We start from the raw sequence: 21,542 nt of genomic DNA on the forward strand, positions 1-21,542 counted from the left end.
TGTTAGAAATAGGACTAAGATAGGTTTCCCCTCAGTTGAGGGGGGAAAAAAACCCCACTATGAAACTTGTCCAAACATAGAACAGTTTATCTCAAGTTCTCTTTTACAGAGCTATTTTAAACTATGCTATATGACCAAATGAACCTTATGTTAGATATTTAAAAGTTCAGAGTGTAAGCCAGCTTGAAGTTTATTTTAAAATGGTACATTTTGTATCACTTGTACAAAGTAGGAAGAGAACAGATTAAAGAATTAGGTGCAATTTTAGAGAAGTAGATTATTTTTAAAAAGAAAATAACCATTAAGCACATACTTATTTTAAATGTTGAAAACCTCAAGTCAAACCCCACTATAATGTATTTCCAAAGGCGAGGTTTGAATTTATTCACTATGGTAAAACTACATTTTATATTTGTTGAAATAAATGGCACTAAAACATCATTACATAGATATTTAAATTTATTGTTTACATATTAGGCAGTTTAAAAAAGAACAAAAATCCTACTCTCTGGAACATGAGAAGACAATGGAAAGTAGTTATACAAATGGAATACATGAACATAAATGAGCCCATGTATGTGATTTTTAGCCACATTCATATTATAGTTTTAAAATGATCTAATCTCTTACAATAACCAATTACTTATTTGAAAACGTGGAATTGGTAGAGGATATATGCCATTTAAAGACGTAAACAATTTTATTAGTGGTATTTGTGTTTGTGGGAAGAGAACTGTTTACAGTATATAACTATCATATTTCAGGGGACATGATTTAGCAGTTATTGTATTACAAAGCAAGTTTAAGTATTATTTATTTTAGAAATATCACCAAAACTAGAGTGACATTTATAATTATACTAAAAGGACATAGTAAATTAGTTGACAAAATTTACCATCTTAGAGAAAATCTTAGTCTGTTGAGATAGACAAAATAGCATTTAGCTTTCTGACACACAGAAGGCAACACATGCTATTATGTAAATGTTAGTAAAAGAGTTCACTGCCATGAATACTTAGGTAACTTGGCCAACTCCTGAACTAAGAAACATATGTAGCCACAACAAACAAACAAACAAAACACCCCAGGAATAATAAAAACCTTATTTCTTATCATAGTTTTATTTATCTTCTGTTGTTTCAGGCTCCAAATACATCCGGCACAATGCTGCATTAGGGCGGCATATAAAAGCATCAGTCTCATCCCCCAACTCTGTTAGCTGTTCCAATGAAGACACACAAGGATAATGGTCTTTTAACATATCCGGCAATTTAGAAGTCTTGTCTTGAAGTCGTCGAGAACGTCTAACTGGTGTCAGAAACTTTAGCTCTTTAAATGTAGAATTTATTTCATCAAACTGCATTTTCTTTTTTACACTAAAATAACAAAAAAGAAACCCACAAAATTATTCCCAGAATTAAAAAACATGTTAACATTTTTACTTTGTATTTTGATGCTACTTATCATACCATAACTTGTGTGTTATAGACATGTGACTGTTTTAGACACAGGCTTCTTGAAATAAGGAACTTACTCTTCTCTCAATTTTGTTACAACTTGTACATAGTAGATACTTGAGTATCTGTAGCATTTGCTAGTTGTTGAATTCCAAAACCTACTTTTATCAATAATACACCATCAGCAATTAAAATGATGTAAAAATTTTCTTTTTCAAAATGGCAACATTTAGGGAAAAGCAAGCAAATGCAGTATTTAAAAGGTGATGTCCCAATGATACTGATTTGTTTGAAACCTTTCTGTTAACAAACAGTTCTAATCAGAAGCTATCTTAAAGATTTTAAAACACCGTATTTATTATCCCTAAGCATAAAAACAAATCACAGCACATTACTTTTAAAAAGCTTACCTTTGCAAGTATGGTGTAGTAGACACATTGTATTTAATTACGCAACCCTCCTTAGTTTCTGTGTTGGGGGTTTTAACATCATTGGTTGGATCTTTTGTTTTGTGAACTTGCTCTTTTTCACAATCTTGAAATATCACATTTCTATTTTGTTTACTTTCCATTTCAGGTTTTCCTGACTCTGGACTAACACCAATATCTTCAATATTGACTTCTTGGATTTGTTTTTCGGTTGCACAAGCCTCCTCAACATTTTCTCCTATAAAAATATATTTATAGGTTATGATTAAAATCAGAAGTCATTAAAGATATTCACAGTGAACCCTGTTTTCAAAATAAAAGAACGAAGCCATCTCCTAACCATTACTTTTCCTAAGGAAATATTGCTGACAACTATTTAACAATATTTATTAACACCTATGTGACAGGGATTATAGATACAAATACAAGAATGAAATCATCCCTGTCCTTTAAGAAGTCCACATTCCGCCCTGACTGCTCAGTTGGTTGGGCATTGTCCCATGCACTGAAAGGTTCCTGGTTTGATTCCCAGGCAGGGCACATGCTGGATCCCCAGTAGAGGGCATGCAGGAGGCAGTCAATGGATGTTTCTCTCTCATTTCTCTCTCTAAAAATAAATTAAAAAAATGTTTTTTTCACATTCCATGCTTGAAAATAATTATAAAACAAGAAATTGAGATGAGGACCCATAAAAGGGAATAACTTAGCTTGTGGGACAGGGAGATGGCTAGGGAAAGTATCATGAGTGACATTTATGCTGCATCTTGAAAAATCTGTACTTGACAAGACCAAGGAAGAGGATCTTGGTGTGAAAAAAAAAAAAGATCCATCAAGACAACATTAAAGGGCCAGTGTGCTTAGAATGTAAAGTAAGGAGAAAGGTCAGTGGGGAGGTGATGAGTTCAGATAAGTAGAAAGGGTCTAGACTATAATGAACTTCATGTGCAAGAATTTGGTAATAAAAAAATTCACCAGAGAGACAGAGACACATTATGATAAAGGATGATTTAGAATGGCAGGGAACGAAAACTTAATAGTGTGTGATGGTAAGACAAAGCTGTTGTAACAGTCTCAGCAGGGTGGCAGAGGCAGGCGATAAGAAGGAAGAGCCTGAGTTAAGAGTTATTTCTGAGTTAGGAGTTAATAAATAAATGAATGCATGTGTATGTCTAAATGAGTGTATGTATTAGGGGCATCCATTGAAAAATTTCTTGCTCTGGAGTCTTTAATGACAGAGGAAGAATTTTTTTTCTTTTTTCTTTTATTTTTTGGGAGGAAGAGATGGTGGTATGGAGAAGCAGTGGGAAAAGACAAAGTTAAAAATACATATTAGACAGAAGATGGCAGTGGGCAGGACTGGAGCGAGGGTGAGTGTGTGAGTGTGAGCGTGAATGGATGTGAGTGTGGACGGGCAACATTGAACAGTGCAGAAACGTAGGGCAGAGGGTTCCTGTGCTTTGGAAGGGAGCAGTTGGCTGCCGGTAAGTGGCTCGTCAGCAAGCTTCTCCCTGCAGAGCCGGGAGGCCCTGCCATTTTGGAAGATCCCTGGTCTTCTCTGGGAGAAGGCAGTGGGAAGCAGTTAGGGCTAACTGACCTGAGTCCACCAGAATGTCTTGCACCATCGAACCAGGGGACCCCACTGAGTCAACACGGATCAGCGCACAGTAGCGGAGCTATCAAGGTGCCTGCTGCAGTAGCTGCAACTGGCCAGGAGCCGAACACCATCCCCCACAGCAGAAGCCTGATAGGAGCCCAACACCTTCCCCCATAGCAGCAGCACTAGGTGGGAGTGGAGCCCCACCCCGACAGCAGCAGAGGCTCTGGAACAAACATCCATCCCCAGGCAGCAGCAGCACAGATTGGCAGCTGAGACCCATCCCCAGCGGCATCAGCAGAGACTGATTAGGAGTGGTGCTCCAGCCCAAGCAGCAGCAAGACTCCGGTAGCTGAAACCTACCTGTGACAACTGCAGCAGCAGATTTGGAGTAGAATCCCTCCCCCAACAGGAGCAAAATCTCAAGAGCAGAGCACCCTCAGCCTCCACAGCACCAGAAGATTGGGAGCTAACACTCATCCCCAAAAGCGACTGATCAGGAGCTGAGCCCCACGAGGCAGCAGGTACCCCGGCAGCACACCAGCGGAACCCACACACCCCAGCAAAGCACCAGATGGACCCATGCAACCCAGCAGCACCCCAGCGGGAACCACACACCCCCAGTAGGGAACCCGTGAGACCCACGCACCCTAGTAGTGTACCAGCTGGATCCATGCACCCCAGGCAGCAGCAGCAGCAGCAGCAGCAGTACAGATCAGCAGCTGAGACCCACCCCCAGCAGCATAAGCAGAGGCTGATCAGGAGCGGTGCCTCTGACCAAGCAGCAGCAAGACTGGGGCAGCCAAGACCGGCATGACAGACCAACACACCAGCCACCAGTTGTCAGTCCTCCAGGTCTCACAGCAGGCAAATACCAAAACAGTCTGGGAGGTATAACAGCCTTATTTGATATACACCAACCTGCCTACACATTCCAACACCCATCATCAGGCCTAGAACTATCAGACTGCTAAAATGGTGAGACAAAGAAACAACACCCAAATGAAAAAAAAGGAGGAATCACCAGAAAAGGAACTACAGGAAATGGAAGAAAGCAATTTATCAGATAAAGAATTCAAAGCAATGATTTTAAGGGTGCTCAAACAATTTAGTGAGAACTACAAGCAACTTAATAAGAATTATGAAGAGCTCAATGGGAACTACATCAGCTTTAAAAAAGAGGTAGAAGCTATGAATAAAAGTCATGAGGAAATAAAGAATGACATAACTGTTATCAAAAATACTTTACAAGGATTCAACAGTAGATTAGAAGAAACTAAAGACCAAATCAGTGAGTTAGAAGACAAGGTAGAACAAAACACCCAAATAGAGAAGCTAATGGGAAAAAAAACTTAAAAAGCAGGGGAGTTTAAGGAAGCTTCGAGACAATACCAAACGTAACAACATTTGTATCATAGGGGTACCAGAAGGAGAAGAATCAGAGAAAAGAATAGAAAACCTGTTTGAAAAAATAATGATAGAAAACTTCCCTAAACTGGTGAAGGAAAAAGTCACACAAGTCCAGGAAACACAGAGTCCCAAGCAAGACGAACTCCAGAAGACCTGCAGCTGAGACCCATACCCATAATAAAAATGGCAAACATTAAAGACAAAGAAAGAATCTTAAAGGAAATAAGAGACAGAAAGTTACCTACAAGAGAGCTCCCATTAGACTGTCAGTTGATTTCTCAATAGAAACGCTGCAGGCCAGAAGGGAGTGGCATGAAGTATACAAAATAATGCAAGGCAAGGGTCTGAATCCAAGACTACTCTATCCAGCAAGGCTATCATTCAAAATTGAAGGAGAAATAAAGAGCTTCACAGACAAAAAAAGAGAAAAGCTAAAGGAACTTACCACCACCAAACCAGCACTGCAGGGGGGGGGGGGAGAGGAAGAGGAGGAGGAGGAGGAAGAGGAAGAAGAGGAGGAAGAGGAAGAAGAGGAAGAGGAGGAAGAGGAGGAGGAAGAAGAGGAAGAAGAAGAGGAGGAGGAGGAAGAAGAAGAGGAGGAAGAGGAAGAAGAAAGAGAGAGAGAGAGAGGGAGAGAGAGAGAGAGAGAGAAAGAGAAAGAAACACAGGCATAAAATAAAAATGGCCACTAATAAGTATCTGTCAATAATAACCTTAAATGTAAATGGCTTAAATGCTCAAAAGACATAGGGTAGCTGATGGGATAAGAACACACAACCCCATATATATGCTGTCTACAAGAGACCCACCTCACAACAAAAGATAAAAGGATAAAAGTGAAAGGATAGAAAAAAAAATTTCCAAGCAAATGAAACTGAAAAAACAAAACAAAACTGGTCTACCGATACTCATTTCTGATAAGATAGACCTCAAAACAAGGACCATAAGCCCTGGCCGGTTTGGCTCAGCAGTTAGAGCTTCAGCCTGCAGTCCAGAGAGAACGGGGTTCGGTTCCCGCTAAGGACATGTACCTCGGTTGCAGTTTGTCCCTGGCCCTGGTTGGGTTGTGAGGGTGGCAACCACTCGATGTGTCCCTTTCATGTCGATGTTTCTCTCTCTCTCTCTCTTCCTCCCACTCTATCTTAACAAAATATCAAAAAAAGAAAAAGAAAAACAAGGACCATAATACAAGACAAAGAAGGTCATTACATAATATTAAAAGGATCAATCCAACAAGAGGATATAACCCTGGTAAACATATATGCAACAAATATGGGAGCACCAAAATATATTAAAAAAAACTTCTGAAGGACTTCAAGGGAAAGATCAATAGCAATAAAATCACAGTAGGTGACTTTAACACCCCACTGACACCACTGAATAGATCTTCTAGACAAAAAAATAACAGGGACACAGAGTCCTTAAATGACGAACTAGATCAGCTGGACTTAATTGACATTTACAGAACATTTCGCCCCAAAGCTGCAGCATATACATTCTTCTCCAGTGCACACAGGACAGTCTCAAAGATAGACCACATTTTAGGACACAAATTAAGTCTCTACAAGTTCAAGAAGATTGAAATCATATCAAGCATCTTCTCAGATCACAATGGCATGAAACTAGAAATCAATTACAACAAAAACATTCAAACACTTGGAGGCTAAATAGCATGTTATTAAAAAACAAATGGGTTACCAAGGAGATCAAGGAAGATATTAAAAACTTCCTGGAAAACAATGAAAATGAACACGCAACACAAAATCTATGGGATGCAGCGAAAGCAGTCCTGAGAGGGAAGTTCATAGTACTATAGGCCTACCTCAAGAAACAAGAAAAATTCCTAATTGACTTTCTAACCCTACAACTTAAAGAACTAGAATGTAAACAAAAAGAAAACCCCAGAGCAAGTAGAAGAAAAGAAATACTAAAGGTCAGAGCAGAAATAAATGACATAGACCAAAAAAAACAAAAAAAAAAAAACAAAAAAAAATTCAAAAGATCAATGAAACAAAGAGCTGGTTCTTTGAAAAGATAAACAAGATCGATGGACCCTTAGCTAGACTCACCAAGAAACAAAAAGAGAGGACCCAAATAAACAAAATCAGAAATGAAAGAGAAGTAACAACTGACACCACAGAAATACAAAGGATTGTTAAAACACACTATGAACAATTATATGCCAACAAATTGGACAATCTAGGCAAAATGGACAAATTTCTAGAAACACACAGTCTCCCAAAACTGAACTGGGAAGAGATAAAAAAAACTTAAACAGACCAATAACAACTAAGGGAATTGAAGATGTAATCAAGAAACTCCCAGCAAACAAAAGCCCAAGCCCACATAGCTTCTCTGGGGAAATCTACCGATCATTCAAAGAAGATCTAACACCCATTTTCCTTAAACTATTCCAAAAAATCTAAGAAGACAGAAGACGTCCAAACTCATTTTATGAGGCCAGCATAATCCTAATTCCAAAACCGGATAAAGACACTACAAAGAAAGAAAACTACAGGCCAATATTCCTGATTAACACAGATGCCAAAATACTTAACAAAATATTAGCAAATTGGATCCAGCCATACATAAAAAACATTATTCATCATGACCTAGTGGGATTCATCCCAGGGATGCAAGGCTGGTACAATATTTGCCAATTAATAAATGTGATACACCACATAAACAAAATGAAAAATAAAAACCATATGATCTTATCGATAGATGCTAAAAAAAGCATTAGACAAAATCCAGCACCCATTTCTGATAAAAGCACTCAGCAATGTGGGAATAGAGGGATCAAAATTTTCACTAACAGAATGCCTAAGGCAAGAGAAACAAAGGAAAAAAATGAACACAGGGAGCTACATCAAACTAAAGAGCTTCTGCACAGCAAAAGAACCAACCATCAAAATGGAAAGGGAACCTAGTATATGGGAGAACATAACTGCCAATGATACATCAAACATGGGGCTAATTTCCAAAATATTACTCATACAACTCAACAAAAGACAAAGAACCCAATTAAAAAATGGGCAGAGGACCTAAATAGACACCTCTCCAAACAGAGCATACAGATGGCCAAGAGACATATGAGAAAATGCTCAATGGCACTGAGAGCGATGCAAATTAAAACAATTATGAGGTATCACCTCACACCTGTTAGAATGGCTGCCATCAACAAATCATGAAACAAGTGCTGGAGAGGGTATGGAGAAAAGGGGACTCTAGTACACTGCTGGTGGAAATGCAGACTGGTGCAGCCACTATGGAAAACAATATGGTGTTACCTCAAAACATTAAAAATGGAACTGCCATTTGACCCAGTGATCCCACTTCTAGGAATATATCCTAAGAAGCCTAAAACTCCAATCAGAAAGAATATATGTACCCCCTATGTTCATAGCAACACTATTTACAATTGCTAAGATCTGCAAACAATCCAAGTGTCCATCAATAGATGAATGGATAAAAAAGCTGTGGTACATACACACAGTGGAATACTTTGCAGTTGTAAGAAAGAAAGATCTCTTATCCTTTGAGATGACACGAAGGGACCTGGAGTATTATGCTAAGTGAAACAAGCCAATCAGAGAAAGACAAATGTCACATGATCTCACTTATTTGTGGAATATAATGAACAAAACAAACTGACAAACAAAACAGACCTGGGAAAATAGAAGTAGGATACAGACTGACAAACCTCAGAAGAGGGGGTGGGAGGGGTGGGGCCGGGGAGGGAACTTATATGCCTGTATGCGTAATCATGGACATAGAGAACAATGCTGGGGACAGGGCATGGTGGGGGGGAGGTGCAGATCAAAAGAGGATGTCAATGGGGGAAAAAGTAGAAACATCTGTAACATAAAAAAACATGTTAGATGTATAATACTTGTGAGACATCTGGTAAGTCCATCAAGCTGAGAAAACCTCTAGATTTGATTAGATACTATCAGAGATTTTTACTCAGAGATGTTTTAGTTAGTGGGGAGAGAGAGACTATGGATTCTTTAATGCAAAAAATATTTAAGTGCCTAAGTTATGCTGGGCACTGCATTGGCACTGAGGATACAATATGAGGAAGATCAGACATCATCCTTGTCCATTAAGTTTATAGTTTAAGAGACAGAGAGAAACAAGTAAGCAATCAAGTGCATTAATTATTGCACAGAGAAAAAAATAGACAGCATAAAAATGGTGCATTTAATCTAGCTGAATGGGGGGAATAAAGAGGCTATCAGGGAAGGCTACTCCCAAGAATTACATTTGAACTGAGGTCTAAAAGATAAGGAGAAATTTGTAAAAGTAGGACATTGGCTTGGATAGACCCAGATACAAGATAGGTAACATAGCCACTTCCAGAAAATAAAAAAAGCAAAGAAATTCAGGAATGTGAAGGAGTAGAAGTGATATGAGGCTGGAGTCACGAATTTAAGCAGATAAGTGACAGGGCATTTCAACTGCAGTATTGAGAATGGATTAGAGCAAAAGTAGAGAAGCAGGCAAGTTAGAAGACTACTGATATAGTCCTAAGAGGTGTAAGTGATCTTGACTATAGTTATAAGAGTAAGCATGAAGAAAAATAGATACATTTTAAGAGATGCCTACAAAGTTAAACTGAATTTGATTGGCTGAGGAACAGGGATGGGGATGTGAGAAAGTGGGAGTGAAATATAATCCTAAAGTTTCTGGTGTGGAGAACTGGATAGTATGTTATTGAGAAAGGGAACCAAAGAAAGATAAAGTTTAGAGGAAAATTATGTGTTCAAGAGTAGAAATGTGGGACTGAGGTATGAGACATAAGTGGTACTCGTCTCTCTTATTATTTGTCTTCTGTTTCCCAATGCTATTTATATTAATTTGTAAAACTGATTTATCTAGTGATTACATATCTCAGAAAGCCAAGAGTTTATTGATAGCATTTCTTTTTCCATCAAAAGACAAATAGTCTACCTGCTAGAAAAGATTCCACTAACTAGTGATATTCTATTATGGAAAAATAAGACAGAAAACTGAAGATTTCAATACTGTTTTCTTTTTCTATGTATCTCTAGAGCCAGTAAGAATTATGAGAACAACTTTTTCTTTTTGTAAAATATGTTTTTTATTCATTTTAGAGAGAGAAGAAGGGAGGGGAAAGAGAGAGAGAACACCTATGTGAAAGAAAAACATTAATCAGCTGCCTCCTACTCTCCCCTGATGGGGATCTAGTCCACAATCCAGGCATGTGCTCTGACCTGGAATTGAACCAGTGATCTCTTGGTGCCTGGGACCATGCTCAACCAACTAAAAAACAACTGCTAGGATGGGGGCTTTTAAAATGAAATACTTATGTACACTTTGCTGTATTTAGCATGTAAGACACAGGATTGTTATTTTTTTATTAACTTTAAAAAACAAAGGTATACAGCAGAATGATTCAGTATTTGAATACAAAATGATCAACACAATAAGTCTAGTTTACATCTGTCTCCATACATAGTTACAAATTTATTTTTCTTCTTGTGATGAAAACTTTTAAGATCTACTCTCTTAGCAACTTTCAAATATGCAATATAGTAGGTATTAACTCTAGTTACCATGCATTACATCCCCATGGCTAATTTATTTTATAACTGGAAGTTTATACCTTTGGACCCTCTTCACCCATTTTGCCAGGTTGGGTTATTATTCTTAAACTTCTCTAAAAATTAAATATTCTTTATACTACACAAAGCTATTGAATCTCAGAGGTACGTCAATAGAAGTATGAGGAAAGATCAACCTACATATTCAAAAAATTAAAAATGATAAAAGGAAAATAATTCAGCAAAGAAATTTAATAAAGCCACAATTCACCTGAAGGAAACAAAAAGAAACTTACCAAATTTAACTTTTTCTTGACTCTTCTTTGTTAGAATATCTACAATTGCATGTCGCATTTCTTCAATAGGCTTAATTTTTTTTAATGAAGAAAGCAGATGCATGTAAGTTTTATATTTTCAGATTTTATATGTTGTTCAAGTTGAAAGTATTAAATCCAGTGATTAAATCTTTTATTTTAAAAGAAGGCAGTGGTTCTTAGACCACTTATATTGCACTTGTTTGAAAGAACAGAATTTCATCAGTTTAAAAATCCCTCCTCCTAATAGTTTTTCTTAAGGCTTTGGTAACTATTACTGCTTGCCTAATATGAACAAAATTTGTAAACAAGTAGCAAATTAACATTATTAATATTTACTGAAGAGCTGATTACATTTAAGTTTACTTATGTTTATAGTAAGTTTACTCCTTTTCTCCTTTACAAGTACATGGTTATATTTTTGTTTCACATGGTATTAAATGCATCTTTGAACTGCTCAAGGTTAAAAAATTCACCAGTTCACTAAGAGTCCATTATATGCCAGATACTATGAGCACTTCCCATGTTCCTTTGAATTACCGTGCCTGCTAATGCAACATATTCAAGATATTATATAAAAAGGATGCTCTGGCTCATATTCTTAGTTCTAGAACTTAGTACTGAACTACTCATCCATCCTGCTTTCAATTTTCTTGGCTAATTTTGAATCTTGTTTTCCAATTTCTGCTTTAGTGTCACATCTTTCTCTTACACTATGGCTTTCTATGTGAACCCTTAGCTCCAGTTACATATCCTAGTTATACTGCCATAAGCCGCCTTAAATAATATCCCTTCTGGTTCAGTGTAGTAGTGACCTAACACTGCCTTCTAGGTACGATTCCATCAAATACAATTATCCTTCAGCAAAGTGCTTTACACATAATAACCACTGAGAGAATATCTACTGAATACTTGATTTCTGATTCAGGTAAAAGGTAAATAGCATTTGCTGGCTTTGCCGAGATTATTATGAATAGAACTTTCTTAAGGAAAGGCTAAATAAAAGAATTTTAAAAAATTCTTTGCAATCTCCAAGAACACGTTTTTGAGAAAGTTGGTCAAAAGGAAATACATTTTAGGAACATTTGCCCATAAAAACAACCCCCCCCCCCAAAAAAAACAAACTAAGCAAAAAGCCGCAAGATACAATTTATAAATAAATTTTAATATTAAAATTCAATTTCCCATATTTCTCAACTAGGGAATGTGCAAAATGACAAGATGTGATTAAATATTTCCCTCAGCAAGTTTCATTAATTGTGCATTTCACAGCTTATAGTATATCTATTTTCTAAGGTCTGATTATCCCTAGTATGTGAGCAAATTTTAGAAGGTTGAGAAACAGTTTTTATAATATGCAATTCTTATGGACTTTAAACATTCATTACTTCTATATATATAACCACAATTTTATTAAGTTATGCTGTGATGTATCCCTAATAATTCTGAACAATTTACACTGTGATTAATAAAAACCAGTAAGTTTTAATCTCACCTGAGCTCCTGCCAGAATGGCCTTTTCATAGATTGAGATAATATTTTCAATAGAAGTTGTGAGTGGTTCAACACGTGCAAGGCATATCCAATATTTAACAAGTTTTTTGGCATCTGGAATATTTTTAACCAGGTCATTCAGTGTGTCCAATACTTCTTCTTTTGGGCACCCCTAAAATATCAGGAAATAAAGTGAGTGATACCTTTTAGCCTAGAAAGTATGAACAGTTAAGCAAGCTCACTATAATGAAGATCAGCGAGAGAAAAAGTAGATAGGAAATTATTCATAAAACTATTCCCTATTACCCTCTTTACTCCAAACTTATTTTGAATGGCTAGTATGAAGCATATAAATACTAAGTACAAGGTACAAGAAAATAATATATTAGTTGAAAAAAACATTAGCAAAAAATGACTAACACTCTACTTGGTCTTGATATTTATCCTCTTATCTTTTATACTGTAAATTCCATTTGTTAATAATTAGATTATTTATTGTATATACCAAATGTTTATAAGTGAAAATAGCTTGCAGGTTTTAAAATTATATTTGTCAGGTTTTGATATTAAGGTTAAAATGAATCTGTAATAGTTTATGTAAGAGTTATATATGGTTAAGTAGTAAGGCTGGTGCGGCTCAGTGGTTGAGTGTTGACCCATGCACCAAGAGGTCTCCAGTTCGATTCCCAGTCAGGGCACATGGCCAGGTTGTGGGCCAGTCCCCCAGTTGGGGGCATGTTGGAGGCGGCCAATAGATGTTCTTACTCATCGATGTTTCTGTCTCTCTTTCCCTCTCCCTTCCTCTCTCTCTAAAATCAATAAAGAAAAAAAATTAAAAAAAAAAAAAAAAGCAGCAAGGCAGAAAAATTCCATAGTATCTATCAATAAAAACCCCAGCTGAGCAGAAATAAGAAATGACTCCCTTTCCCTGATTGTAATTTTCACTGGTCCTCAGACCTACGAAATGTTTAAAGATGCTCATGAAGACTACAGTAAGGTTTGAAATCATACTCTGTATATTCAGTCTAGTTCAGGAACTTAGACAATAGTATATAACCAAGGCAAGATTAAAGAATAGTCAGGAAATAAAGAAATCATTCTGGAGTTAATTATTATAGTCTGTCAAATTTTGGTTCAAACAATAAAATTACAATATGTTCAAGACCATAATGATGTTGGTTGAGATTAACAGGAATGTTTGCAAATATTTTAATCAACTTGAATTTAACCTGTGATAATAATGACTCACTAATTTATATTACTATTCTTTGGTAAATTATTAACATCATAGAGAAATACAATATTTATAAGTCAAGTAAAAAACAAATCTATCCTTTTGATATATTTCTATGAACTTAATGAAAATGCAGTCCATTAAAGGCTAAAGAGAAATAATCTCACAATTAAGTCTACATAACACCACTCACACATTACTTGGTCAAAAAAGACTGGCAATGTAATTAATGGGATAATATTTATGAAGGTATTTTGCAAACAATAAACTACTACACAAATATAAGATAAAGACACTACCTCATTAATCAGGTTTAGGCATTCAGTAAATGTCTTGTTTACTTTTTCAGTAAATAATCTTTGTTCATCTTCTTCTGCCATGGTAGTCCAAAAAGATCCAACTGGTTTTTCATTTTGTTCTTCAGGTTCAGGTTGGGTAACTACTGAGCTAGGAGGCCTTTTCAGCATTCTTCCTTTGCTAGCTCTCCACTCACTCAGACGAACTCTATAATTAGAAGCAGTACGTTACTGTGATATTGCTGACAGCATTGTTAAATAGAGAAAAAATTAAAAAATATTTCAAGTCTTTAAGTAGTTCCATGATAGTTGCAATACATAGTTCACAAATTGAAGGAAAAAAATTTAAACCTATCAATGTTAATTATACAGTCAAAGACACAGAATGCTTTTTCTTTTAATCCTCATTCGAGGACATTTTTGCATTTATCTTCAAATAGAGAGGGAGGGAGAGAGGGAGGAAGAGAGAGAGAGAGAGAGAGAGAGAAACATTGATGTGAGAGAGACACATTCAGTGGTTGCCACCCACACGACCCCAACTGGGGCTGGGGACAAACTGCAACCGAGGTACGTGCCCCTAGTGGGAACCAAACCAGGTACTCTCTGGTCCGAGGGCTGATGCTCTCATTGCTGAGCCAAACTGGCCAGGGCAATAATGCATTTTTAAATGGATAGGTTATAAAATACTTCCCAATTTTATTAAGAATTTTAATGTATGTCACACAAAACAACCTAATAAAACACACTCAAACACAATAACTCAGGTCACACTGTTCCACAGTATAAATTTGTCTGCACATGACACTACATAATACACACATACAAAATCTTAATATATTCAAAAAAATTATAAACCAAATTCACAAATGGTACTCTGTTGAAAATTAAAATAATGAGTTACATCTACTTACTTTCTATCTTCTGCAGTTTCTTTGGTCTGAGCCCATCTACTATCAATAGTTGCTTTTGCTATTGTATGTCTGCGTTGGTCAATGGTTTTTGACTTTTCTATCAGTTTGGTATTAGAAGATGAAGCAGGCCTGACTGTCATTTCAGATGTGATGCTCCTTGATATTGTCTTATTTCTTTTCACTTCCTGAGAAGAGCTGTTTTTGACACTAGATAAAACTGTCTTTAATTGCAGTAATTCTTTCTCATGAGATCCTTTCCGAATTGTAACATTGGCAGAGGTTCTATTGATGCCTTGTTTCAGGGAGTCCTGGGTATTATGAGTATTATTGTGATGACTTCTAATAGGAGGACGTAAAAGTTGTTTGTTTTGAGATGTAGTCCTCACAAATTTAGTGGTGTTCACATTTGAGGTTCTGTGACATTCCACTGTTATACTGCTAATGTTTATAGGCTGAGGTTTTGTGGCTTTAGAGATAGTAGTTGAAAGTTTCTTTGTTGTTGAAGAACTCTCATCTTTGACTTGTATAGGTTTTCTAAATGAATTAACCTTAGATTGCACAATTTGGCCACGATAAGATCCAAGCACAGGTTTCTTGAGCATGTTAGCATCTTGCTTTGATTTTTCTGTAGTCACTTGTTTCTTTTTATTATTGTTTTTAATGTGAAATGCTTGGCTTAATGTCATACGATGACCTTGGGGGTCATCTTTAATTGGTAACAGCTGCAGAGTTTGATTATTCTCTTCCAGATTATGTGTATCAGTTGCTATAGTTGAATTGGTTAATTCATTAGATGGTTTTAATGGAATACAATTTTTTCCCATTGTTATGTTATTTTCGCTCCTTGTAATTCTATGAACATTTTCTTTATCAGCCTAAAAGAGTTATTTGAGACAAATCAGTTTTTCAGAACTCATTTCTTTCAGAAAGAGTTTAGAAAAGGGAAAGGGGGGAAAAGGGACAGTTTTTAGGACTATGACCGTATCTTACCATTTTTGTCTTAAGTTTCAGAACTTTTGTCTCTTCCTGGACCTGACCCTCAGATGTCATCACTCCCTTGTTTCTACTACTTCAAAAACAAAACAAAACAAAACAAAAAAACATTTTTAAACCCCATATCAGAGATTTCCTTTTTGAGGGAAGGGATAAAAGAACATTAACAATTACCTGATTTCATAATTTTAAATTAAGGTAAGATATTTTCTTAAAAGTCTTAACACCCTCTCCCCATAGAATATGTAAACACTTGATAATCTCATTTTAAACCATCCTGTCTTAGGCATTCAAACAAATCTTAAAAAAACTTTATTAAAGCAACACTTTCTTTGGTTAGTTTTCATTTTAAGTACTCGGTAACAGACTTACATCGAAAAAAATTAAAAACAGTCTTCTCAAAAGAACCCAAAATTTTCTATATACACATTTATAGCTTAATTTATTAATATTGATTTTAGTTTCTAGATGGCATTGCATTTAGAATACACATCCAAAGAATCCCTCCTCAAGAATTCGATTTAAACTCCTTTTTACATATATAGACTGGCTAGTATCGGCTGTAAGAATCTTTTAGCAAGTGAAGAAATGAAAAAACAGGGTCAGTTAGATGCCACTGACTAAGAGCTCAAGTTCAGAGATGTCAAAATATGGGAAAAATGTACATTTTGGCATAAACAAATTGGTTGCTAGGTTGACAAACCTCAAAGAGAAGGGGGTTGGGGGTGGAAAGAAATAAACCAAAGAACTTATATGCATAATCAATGGACACAGACAACAGTGTGGGAAAAGCAAGAGGAGGGCGGGAGTAGGGAGGAAGGGGACAATGGGGGAAAAATGAGGAACATCTGTAATACATTCAACAATAAAGATTAAAAAATAAAATAAAAGTTCCTGGTTGGCATAAAAAAAAAAAAAAGTAAGTTACACGGATGTCATGTACAGCACAAGAAATACAGTTAATATAATTGTGACAACTTTGTATGGTGACAGATGATAACTAGAGTCATCGTGATCATTTCATAATGTATAAAAATACTGAATCATTATGTTGTACATCTGAAACTATTATTGTATGTCAACTATAACTTGATTATTTTTTAAAAGGGAAAAGATAAATAAAATGATTAAACCTTTAAAAATAATCTCAGGACATAAGGAGAATCTACCTTACTCATTTGTCCAGTGTGGAGACTTAAATGAAAATATATAATTCTATTCTATCTTGTTATGATAAAATTGCCCTCAGAAGAGTTATCTTAAACAGAGGAGTGTTAAAATACCCACACTAAAGATTGTAAAAAGCCCTGGCCAGTTTGGCTCAGCGGTTAGAGCGTCGTCCTGCGGTCCTGAGAGACCCGGGTTCGGTTCCCACTAAGGGCACGTACCTCAGTTGCAGTTTGTCCCCGGCCCTGATTGGTTGTGCGGGTGGCAGCCACTTGATGTGTTCCTTTCACATCGATGTTTCTCTCTCTCTCTGTTCCTCTCTCTTCCTCCCACTCTACCTGAACAAAAAATGGAAAAATGTCCTCGGGTGAGGATAAAAAAAAAAAAAAAAAAAGATTGTAAAAAAATGTTTAAATTTGAAAAGCTGCAAGTCTGATTGGTTGTCTATTTAATTTGTTGCTCAAGTAATTTTTAAACTGGCACTTGTTTTCCAAAACGAGTAAATACAGTATTTGTGAGGTTTCTTGGTAAAGCCAGAAGAGTTTTAGAATTTTCTTCTGATTGTATATAGGAGCATTATAAACCCCATGACCCAGTGGGATTCCTTATTTAAGTAAGTGAGTCACTGTCTTATTTGCATTAATATCCTCCTTGCCTATTCTCTAGTAATCTCATTCCACTCCCAGGTTTTTTTTTTTATTTTGTTTCATTTTTACTTAAAAAAAAAATTTTTTTTTTTTCCTAGCCACTCCTAGGTTTTAAATAGATATTTATTGTCTATACACACAGACAATTTCCAAGTTTATACATCCAGTCCCAATCTCATCCCCAAACTTCAGACACATAACTATCTGGCATCTCCACTTCGATGCCTTATTCGTACCTCAAACTTAACATGGTCAAACAGAACCCCTAACTCCCCCCATTTTAATACATGCTATCACTATCGACTCAGTTATTCAAATCAAAAGCCTAAGATCATTTTTTGTTTGTTTGTTTTAAACAAGGAACTGTAGGATTTAGGAAAATATTTATTCCAAAGTATTTCCAAACATTTAGGAGAACCACCTCCCAAAGAATAATACTTCCCCGCCACCCCAAACAAAGATTCTGACTAGAAGCTTGCTAAATTATACAAAGACTTGACCTTTGTAGCACTGTACAAACCATAAATCAATATTTTGATAAAAACACAATTTTGTTTTAAAATTGTTTCCTCTTAGTGTATGAATTAATTTACACAGGAAATGATCATCTAATGCTGTACACTCCAATAAGGTAGCCACTAAGCCACATGTGACTACTGGGCACTTATTATGTGGCTAGTCCAAACTGAGATATGCTGAAAGTGTAAAATACACACCAAATTTTGAAAACTTAGTACCAAAAAGAATGTAATATACCTTAAAAATGTTAAATCATTACATGTGAGAATGACAACACAGGATATGTTGCATTAAACAAAATGTTATTAAAATTCATTTCACCTTAGCCTGTCCAGGTGGCTCAGTGGACTGAGTGTGGTCCCACGAACTGAGAGGTCCCAGTTGTGGATTCCGGGTTAGAACACATGCCCGGGTTGAGGGCTGATCCCCAGTAGGGGGCGCGCAGGAAGCAGCCAATGAATGTTTCTCACATTGATGTTTCTCTTCCTCACCCCTCCCCAAATCAATGAAAAGAAAAAACATTTTAAAATTAATTTCACCTTAAAAAAAATCTTTAAATGTGGCTACCAGAAAAATGTTAGTTACACATGTGGCTCACGTTACATTTTTATTGGAAAGTGTTGATGCACTTTTTAAAAAAAATTCTCACCAGAGGATTTTCCCACTTATCTTCAGGTAGAGTGGGAGGGAGGGCGGGAGAGAGAGGAACATCCGTGAGAGAGATACATCGATTGGCCCACACGCACATGCCCCGGCCCAGGGCGGGGCCGAATCACAAGGGAGGTAATGTGCCCTTGGGCGAACTCGAACCCGAGACTCTCGTCTGCGGGCCGACGCTCTATCCACTGAGCAACACCAGCCAGGGCTGATGTACGTTTTACCGATAGAAAATTAAATAAAAAAAATTTGACCTCACCTGGAGAATATCTGATTTTCCTGTTTGTATGCAAAAAAAGTTTTTCTTTTTAACATATGCTCCTTGAGTTTTTGTTTTCTTTGCTCTAAATAATAAAAGAGCTGTAAGTCAACATTAGTTACAATGATAACACCAAATAAATATTGACTAAATGAAAATTTTAATTCGACAAATGTCCTACTTAACATCACATCTTGTAGGTAACAGAAAATTGCCCAATTCAGTATTGCCTTTGGAAAATAATCTAATTTTTCCGAGACTGTTACTACATGGTCCCACAAACACTCTGCACAAGAATCCCATTATCTCCTGTTTTAAAGTGGAAGATCTGGTGAACATCATTCTCAACATATGGCTGCTGAAAGGCAAGTTTTAGGAAACCAAGTGGTAGGAGATGAAGACACTAGACTCCAAGTTCTAATTTACCAGAACCGAGTTGGATGATAATTTCTTTGTTCTGTTTTCCCATGTAGGAAAAAGAAATAATGATATTACTTCTGAAGACGCAGCCAACCAGGAATTCCAGGACGTCGAGGCGTTAAACCTGGGGGGCAGCAGATGCGGCAACCCCAGATGCCCAGAAATTCGATCCCATCTCAGGTGCGAATGCCCTGCGCAGACGCTTCCGGTTCTCCCCGCGGACGCAGCCGGACCCCGCGGGCCCGGCCCCCAACGCCGGTTCCGTCCTGGGCCCCATACGCGCCGCCTCGAAATACAGTCCCGGGCGGTGGGCCAGCGGGATACGCACGGCCAGAAACGACTGCACGCGAGGAGCTCAACCCGCACTACCGCCACGCAGCGGGCACCACTCGGTCAAGAGTGCCGCCGCGAGAGGCCCGGGGACGCCTGCGGGGTCTCACACCCCTCGTCAGGGCGGAGGCTGGTCTGCGGGCCCGGGCCTGACCGTTGGGCCAGAGCCATCCACCCCCCACCCCGGCTGCCTCAGTCCCCCGGCGCGGATATCGCCCCCGCGGCCCTCACCTCTGAACGCGGCCTGGGCCCTCTGACTCGGGGGAAGCTGCAGGTAGCGTGGATCCACTGGGGTGCTCATCGCAGTGAGTAGGCGGACGCGTCTCCTCTTTGACCGCTTCGCAGTCCCTCAAACGCAAACCTACGCACACCGCGCTCGGCGGCAGGGGCTCGGTCTTCAGATGGCGCGGCTGCCGCCTCCGCCCATTGGTGCCGGCGAGAATTGAATGGACCAATGGGCTCAGAGGGCGGAGTCTGGGCTACGGTTGCTGGGGCGGGTGTTGTGTTTACCAGTTTGTGCTAGGGCTGCCCTTGGCTGAGTCCCAGGTTTTCAAACCAAAGCAGTGCTCTTTGTCTTGGACTTGTAAGAGGGAAGGAGTCGGCCTAGCAGGTAGGACTAGTCTTCAGAAGCCCACAGCCCATCAGGGAAAGCAGACGGGAAAAGTGGTGTTTGGCTGCACTTCTAATGGAACATGGGCGTGTTCGCAGAGGAGGTGGACGAGGACCGAAGCACAGACTGTCTCACCAGAGCCTGTGTATTTCGCTTTCACAAATATTATTTACTTCATGGCCGCACCCCAGCTCTGATGAGGGGACAGGCTCAGAAGTTGTTTGTTCACAAAGTTTGCAAAGGGGAACTGAAATTAGGATGTAAATTATTTTGTACTATGCAATCATCAGATGCAAAAAAAAAGAAAGGGAAAGGGATAAAATGAGGATGGATCCTTTCCTTATAATCCCCCCGTAACGTTAAAATAGCATTTGTTGTAGACATTTTGGGTGCGCTTTTAAGTTTGTTGCCATAATTTTTTAGTTCCCATAAAAAAATATCTATCACCTTCATAAAAGCCTAGCAAACACCCAGTCCACAAAAAAAATAATTCAGCTAGAAAAGTTTTGGGAGTGGGAGTGAGTGAGAGTTAGGGAGTTTTGTCTGAGCTGTGCCTTTCTGGTTTTAAGCATTGGATTCATAGCCTTTCTCCACCTTGCCTGATTACTGCATGAAGGCTGGGCTGAACTATTTCAGCCGGTTTTTTTTTTTCTCATCTGAGGACATTTTTGCATTTATCTTCACATAGAGTGGGAGGGAGAGAGGGAGGAAGAGAGAGAGAGAGAAACATCAATGTGAGAGAGACACATCAAGTGGCTGCCACCCACATGATCCCAACCAGGGCCGGGGACAAACTGTAACTGAGGTACGTGCCCTTCGTGGGAACCGAACCCAGGACTCTCCGGTCCGTAGGCCAATGCTCTAACCGCTGAGCAAAACCGGCCAGGGCTCAGCTGGGTTTTAGGCATGGAGACAGATATGGGAGGAGGCAATTTCCACCTTCCTTGCCCAGAGTCAGAGGGCCTCCACAGCTGGCTCTCAACCATGGATACTTTTTCTTGTCTTTGCCTTTTTTCTTCAGGCATCTTATGGTAGCATTGTGCTAATGAGGGATATTCTATAGTTTTTTTCTTGATAAAATGTCCCATTTTTAATGTAACTTTGCCTATACCTAAGGACAATTCTGGGAGAACTAACTATTAAACAGTGCTCATCACCATACCTAAGATATGTTTACATACTACTGTTAATATTGTTGATTATTTACTAAAATTTGATCAGACAGGTTGGATAAC

The 21,542-nt window shown here is 38.0% G+C and overlaps 1 protein-coding gene across 3 annotated transcripts; it reads right to left on the reverse strand.

Annotated features, from left to right (window-relative positions):
* Positions 1 to 913: 913 nt before the first annotated feature.
* Positions 914 to 20,032, reverse strand: CKAP2 (cytoskeleton associated protein 2). 3 transcript variants are annotated; one of them, XM_036250401.1, is made up of 9 exons: positions 19,929 to 20,024; positions 18,943 to 19,048; positions 15,696 to 15,774; positions 14,706 to 15,580; positions 13,798 to 14,002; positions 12,266 to 12,436; positions 10,753 to 10,822; positions 1,868 to 2,123; positions 914 to 1,376 (listed from the first exon to the last, which is right to left on the reverse strand). In XM_036250401.1, the coding sequence occupies exons 1-9, from the start codon at positions 19,996 to 19,998 to the stop codon at positions 1,121 to 1,123; spliced, it is 2,088 nt and encodes a 695-aa protein (XP_036106294.1). In that variant the 5' UTR covers positions 19,999 to 20,024; the 3' UTR covers positions 914 to 1,120. The 3 variants fall into 3 exon arrangements, with proteins under 3 accessions (XP_036106294.1, XP_036106293.1, XP_036106292.1); XM_036250400.1 differs by having other exon boundaries at positions 915 to 1,376; positions 15,696 to 15,771; positions 18,948 to 19,032; positions 19,929 to 20,032; XM_036250399.1 differs by having other exon boundaries at positions 915 to 1,376; positions 18,948 to 19,032; positions 19,929 to 20,032.
* Between the last annotated feature and the right edge of the window lie 1,510 nt (positions 20,033 to 21,542).

Source organism: Molossus molossus, unplaced genomic scaffold (genome assembly GCF_014108415.1).
Source record: "Molossus molossus isolate mMolMol1 unplaced genomic scaffold, mMolMol1.p scaffold_m16_p_9, whole genome shotgun sequence".
NCBI lineage: Eukaryota > Metazoa > Chordata > Mammalia > Chiroptera > Molossidae > Molossus > Molossus molossus.

Excerpts from the sequence above, each read along its gene's own strand:
- CKAP2 (XM_036250401.1), bottom strand. The coding sequence starts at position 19,998 with ATGAGCACCCCAGTGGATCCACGCTACCTGCAGCTTCCCCCGAGTCAG. Across the intron at positions 15,775-18,942 it reads TCAGATATTCTCCAGGTGAG|TAGTAGAAACAAGGGAGTGA; the intron begins GTCAAATTTTTT and ends TTGTTTTTGAAG. Across the intron at positions 1,377-1,867 it reads ACTACACCATACTTGCAAAG|TGTAAAAAAGAAAATGCAGT; the intron begins GTAAGCTTTTTA and ends TTGTTATTTTAG.